At 42.5% G+C, this 6,000-nt stretch overlaps 1 protein-coding gene across 4 annotated transcripts in view; it reads right to left on the reverse strand.

Annotated features, from left to right (window-relative positions):
• The window catches only part of MITF (melanocyte inducing transcription factor), a 44,276-nt gene extending 39,313 nt beyond the window's left edge, over positions 1–4,963 (reverse strand). Inside the window, exons 1-2 of one of the 4 annotated variants that reach the window (XM_031056348.1) lie at positions 4,763–4,919; positions 4,676–4,696 (exon numbers count right to left, since the gene is read on the reverse strand). In XM_031056348.1, coding sequence (XP_030912208.1) covers positions 4,676–4,696; positions 4,763–4,873 — 132 coding nt within the window. In that variant the 5' untranslated portion in view covers positions 4,874–4,919. Of the gene's footprint in view, positions 1–4,675 lie in introns of all 4 variants that reach the window. The other 3 variants (XM_005420169.2, XM_005420170.3, XM_031056349.1) reach the window with 3 other exon arrangements.
• Between the last annotated feature and the right edge of the window lie 1,037 nt (positions 4,964–6,000).

The following is a 6,000-nucleotide window of genomic DNA, read 5'->3' on the forward strand; positions in this document are numbered from 1 at the left end:
GAAAGAAGAGACCTCAACATGTAGATCCCCAAAGCAGAACCCTGGAGCAAAGGAACTGTTTTCTTATTCTCAAAAATCAAGCTAAAAGGGGAAGAAATGGACCTGCTACATCATCTGTTGGTGAGGAGACCTGCTTTTACCTTATTACCTGCAAAGCATTTATGCAGCTCTCCAAAAGTATCTGTACTATTGCAGGTTCCCACTGCAGGCCTGGAGGCTGATCTTGGCAGTAGTACCAAGCATCTCCCATCTGTGCCAAAGAAAAGTTACATTCTACAAACCCCAAATGCAGACAAAGAAGGAGAGAGAGGTATGAGAAGTCCAGCAGATTTCTGTCTTGCTATGTACTTGGTGTGACAACACTCAGGAGGAAGGGGATGTGCAGCAACCTCATCCCTGGGAGCATTTGCATGCAGCAGCAGGGACAGAGACCCAGAGCACATCCAGTTTAGGGTCCCTGGGACAGGGACCCAGCACATCCAGCACACCATGACCTGGTGCATCACATCAGAAACATGACAGCAAGTGTCACATCCACGCACCGAGGAACGCCAACAAGTAACATGGAGGGCCAGAGGGAAGAAACGCTCACCCTTCACTTTCCACCTTCCATCTGCTTAGTGAGACATGCAGAGGGCTGGGTGTCAGCTGCCCACCAGAAATATTTTCAATCCTGCAAGAACTGGTAATATTTTCAGTGGAACTGATTTGCAATTCCGTGGGCCGGTGCTGGCCCTGAGCCGCCTGTGCTGCCTCCTGAGGATGCTCCTGTGCTGCTGCCCCCATGGAGCACACACACCAGCCTGTGCTGCCTCCTGAGGATGCTCCTGTGCTGCTGCCCCCATGGAGGACACACACCAGCCTGTGCTGCCTCCTGAGGATGCTCCTGTGCTGCTGCCCCCATGGAGGACACACATCAGCCACAGTTCCTGCAGTGCCACACTGGCTTTTGGGCAGGTTCAAAGGATTTAGGGGATTGCGTCATACTTCTTCTATAAAGTAAGCTTGATCCAAAAATCAGGCAAAGCAATACAAGTCACACAGCACAACAACAATTCAGTTTTAAGATGAACTCTTTGCAGAGATGCTAATCCTTTTAAATATAAATAAATAAAAACATAAGGAATGGGTCCTTATGGGATCCATGGAATCCCATCCTTAATGGGATTTACTTGAAACTACTCCAATAAATAAATTTTTATGTTATATTCCTATTTCCAAGGCAGAGAAAGAAGGTGAATTACAGCAGAAGCAAAGAATTCCTGGTGACATCTCTCTGTAGTGTTGGAGATGGATGAGAAGGTGCTCAAAGACAAACCAGCCCATGAAGCCAATCCCAGCTCTGCAGAAGGAAAACCACGAGCTGTAACAAATCTTCCTTTTGCTATTAGAGTTGAAGGGATACTGTTCCAAAAGCATCAAACCTACTCCCAGTCCATCTCTTAATTAGGCAGCACAAAGCAATGCAAAATTTGAATTCCAGCAGGTCATCTCCTACCTTGCCAAGCTACATTACTTGGCAGAAGAGTGATGCAATGAGAAGTCATTACTCAAGAAAATGAAATCCAATTTATTCACATGGCCTTGAGCATAAAATATTATGCAATTTGGAGATGCTTATGCAACGTGACATAGATTAGTACATATTTCTCTTTCTGTATTGTTTCTAAATGGACATCTTGAAAACAAATATAAAATCCAAGCTCATTAACACCTCTGGCTTCTTTTTAAACCAGTCATTCTGAATTACCATCCTCAGATATGCAAGTATTATTCTCCTTCTCACACTGTGAGATATGGGTGAAAGGGCAAGTCACACAACATAATTAAAACCACTAAACACTGACAAATTCAACAGGCTTAGAGTGGGATTTTTTGATGCAAAAGTACCAAAACAAACAAACAAACAAACAAACAACAACAAAAACAGCTGCTAGACTTGGTGTTGTTTGTGAAGTAACATTGAAAAAGATCACTTTTAAACAAAGTTGCCTTGCAGGTTAACATTCCCGAAAGTGTAAAAAAATCCCTTTTTTGTCTATCTCATTGTTTAAGGTCACTAAATCCAGACCATATGGATAGTCAAGTTAGCAACTTAGCTCCCTATTTATCCATTAAAACTTCTGTACAGCTCATATGGAAAATTTGTCTACAGCTAAAAAACAACTGAAGTGTAAAAAGCAGCTGCAGGGAAATGATGTCACTGCAGCCAGAGCTGGCTGTCAGCACACTGGCACCAGGAAGATCCTGAGTTATTGTTAATCTCAGCTTTTGAGCCAAATATCCTATTTGGAAAAACAAAAAACAAAAAACCCCCAAAACAATCCCCCCAAAATCCACAAAGAAAACTATATGGATCTGTTGCCAAATCTTACTCTCAACTGAAGCCTCAGCGGTAATTTTCAGGAAGATCATGACTTCAAACCTGGCATTTTGTACTAATTCTTTTTTTTCTGTACAGAACTGGTCCACTATTATGAGTAAAGATACAAGGGTGAATCTTGCACTGCTTTCCTTCACCAAAAACACACGCAGCAAAACTATGCAAAGCTGCTTTGCTGTTTTCCTCAGTTTTGCAGTTTTTCTCTCCTCTCACAGACAGAGTCCAAGAGGACTTGATTTTGCTGATTTTGACTGTTACTTATGGAAATGTAGGTCATGAGAAGACAGACATCATTTTGGTCCAGCAGGTTGCTGATATTTCCACAACTATCACCTTCAAAATGGAATTCCATTGCCAAAAGGTACCTGCTGCCAGTAACTCTTTTTATTTTACAAGCTGCTTAAGGACACATTCTCCTAATTTTTTATTCAATGTGGTCATGCATTCTTATTTTGAGCTAAAGACAAGTGGAGGAGAGGTGTCCTACCTCTTTCCAGGAGATCCTTCTCCATCAGAGGGAAATGGGGAACAAATACCGTTTTTGGAATCCTAAGTGACAAGGGTGTCAGGTCCAAGTCCTGTGGGTGAAGTTTCCTAGCAATGCTTCAGCAGGTTACAGCTTTGCCCACAGATCCTGTGACAAGCCAGGTCCCAGGAACCCCATTTGCATCACCTTTTGGCTGCAGAGATTTCTGAAGTTTGTCCCTCAGAAATCAAGGGCTGCATTCCCTCCTCTCCCATAGAAAGAGGCATTTGTAAAATGAACAATGACAACTGCTAATGCTTCTTCAAGATGTCATACTCCTTCCTTATCAGTAAAGTATCATCAAAAAGTAAACACTTTCCTACAAGTTTTCACAGTACTTAAAAAATACCCTAAAATTCATATTGTAACAGATTAGGATGAAAGGATGTAAAAAATGTAATATATGCTTATTTAGCTAGGTGCATCACAAAAAAATCCCTATTTCATAGCACCTACACATCTGCTGGATCTGAATTATAACTACAGCCATAACCTGGAAACAAGCTGAAGAAATTGTTATATACAAACATCATGAGTAATACAGAAACATTAGACAAAACAATTCTTCCCAGACAATTTCAGACTCCTTACTACAGACATATGCTCACATGTTCAAAGAATATTATATTTAATTTTTAATGGAAATGTGTGTGTATGGAGAAAGAGAATTCAAAATTCAACTGCTGCCTTTTTGCTCCTAGATCACATACTGGATTGTGACTCTACTATCCCAAATCAAGTGATAGTTTTAGTGGTAGTGACACAACATCATAATGCAGATTCAATAAATAAAATTATCCTATATTTTCCCCATAAACCTGTCACACAGACCCCCTCAAAATCCTGAACCAGCAAGTCTGTTTGAAAACTGAATTTTTGACTGCATATCATTGGTATACAACAGCAAAAAGCACAACATGAGCGGTTTGTCACCAAGCTCAGCTAACTTATGTGGTAAGAATATGCTCACTGACTAAACAACAAACTGTAATAAAAAGATCCAGCAATAATGCAGAGCAAACTCTACAAAACTGCTGAAAATCATCTTTTCATGAAATATGTCAGCAAACTTCTCCAAAACATTTGACATTGTTTTACTCACACATTTCACGGTGCTTCAGCCTACTTGAATTGAAGCAGTGCGTGAAATTATCTCTTTTCTTATAGCTGTGCACGTTTTTCCCTGAGTAATTAGCAAGCTACATCCCCTTTGACAGAGGGACACTAACAAGCTCCTACAGTTTCCAGTGGGACAAGGAATCCAAAGCTACTAATAGCAAACAAGTCATTTAAACAAAAAAAGGATTACAAAGACTCATTGCAAGTAGCTGGAAACTCACCCATATTTCAGATTAAGGCTTTCTGAGGAACTCTTTTGTAAAGAGTTTTGACTCCATCTTACAAAACTATTTCATTGTTTTCCTTTATAAACCAAAACATTGATTTGTCATCTACTAATAATTTCTTCATATTTAAAGTAATTAAGTACTAGAAAGATGGAGAAGCGTTTTCCAAAGGGAAAATGACGGAAAACTTAGTTTTGTTACAAAACCTCCCTCCAGCGATCTCAAAGTTGAAAGAAAACAAAAGTTATACAAACTTTTTTAAAAAGTTTTTCCATTCTTCGCTACCAGGCCAACAAAACAAGCTGCAAACTGAGCCAGAGCACAGCTTATTTGCAAAAGTTGGTTGCTGAAAACGCCTAGAACCACGTCCCTGTTAAACAAAGCGGGTTTTGAGGAGCTCCTGAGCGGAAAGGTGCGTACCTTGAGGACCTCCATGGGCACCTGGGTGGCAGGGGGCAGGCTGGTGGGCACGCTGACGTTGATGGCAGGCGTCTGGCTCACGGGCACTCGCTGCTGCATGAACTGGGCTGCCTGCTGCTTCTGCTGCTGCTCCCGACGCTCCTGCTCCTGCATCTGCTCACGCATGAGCTGCTGTCGGAGCAGGATTCGTGAGGTCATGCTGGAGGAGCTTAAGGGAGGCTTGGAAGCGCCAGGATGCTCGGAATTGCTGTGGGAAGACCAGAGAAAGACAGCTCAGCTTCCACCAAGCGGGATGGCAGCTCTGGGGGCCAGAGCTGGTGGAGTTACAGGGGAACGTGGGGCGCGATGGGTGAGAATCCGCGGCTCCGCGCAAGGGGAATTTGGAGCTGACCTACTGCAGGTACTCAGCAGCCGCCTTAGGGTGCCTTAACCTGACTGCAGCCAAACCATTCCCCAAACGCCAACATCCAGCTGTAAAGAGCCATTTGCTCTTTCAAATTTTACAGCAACCACACACGAGAAAAACAAATGCGTTTATAGACAACAGTAGGCACATTTATTCCTTTTTCCTTAATAATAAAAAGCTGAAGGATGTCTAATGATTGCTATGGATAATACTTCAGCCCAATGAACTAACTCAAAGTAAAGTAAATCTACCTCTCCCATGAAAACACAACAAAACATAGTTCACTTATTCCCTGCATAATGCTACTTTAGGGTTGGACTTGTTGGCAGTGACTTTTCAGAGTTAGAAAAAAGATCTCTACCAAAACCTCAACTACCACTCCAGGCCTACCGCCATCTTCTTCTGAGCACTTCCAGATACAAAAGACAGGCAAAATAAACAACAGTAACAGCTTTATTCCAGTCATACTTTACAAAGAGCAACAGGCTGGCCCAAGCCAGCACACAGCTCAGCTTTACCACCTAAGAGACATTTCTACACCATTGGCAAACAGATCACAGGACTTCACCATGGACACTTTCTAGAGCAACTCATCATTTTCTTAGCCTGCAGAACCAAAATCCATGGGCCATGCCTTGGCAAGCCAGCAGTAACCCTCCTGGCTCTAGGAGGAAGCTGCTCTTGAAATCCCCACCTCTGGCTCCAGCGCTGATACCTGTGGGATGCTGGCAGGACACAAGTCTGGGAGCCAGCATCCCTCCCAGGTCTTGCTGCTTGTGTTGCAACAGCCTAAGCCAGCACTGCTGGAAGTTTTCTGGCTTTGTTTAGGATTGATGTTGAACACAGTTCAGGGCAGAAACAAAAAAAAAAAAAAAAAAAAGAGAACCCATGCTTACTGCCCCAAAACATCAAACTCTGC

Source organism: Geospiza fortis, unplaced genomic scaffold (genome assembly GCF_000277835.1).
Source record: "Geospiza fortis unplaced genomic scaffold, GeoFor_1.0 scaffold70, whole genome shotgun sequence".
Classification (NCBI taxonomy): domain Eukaryota; kingdom Metazoa; phylum Chordata; class Aves; order Passeriformes; family Thraupidae; genus Geospiza; species Geospiza fortis.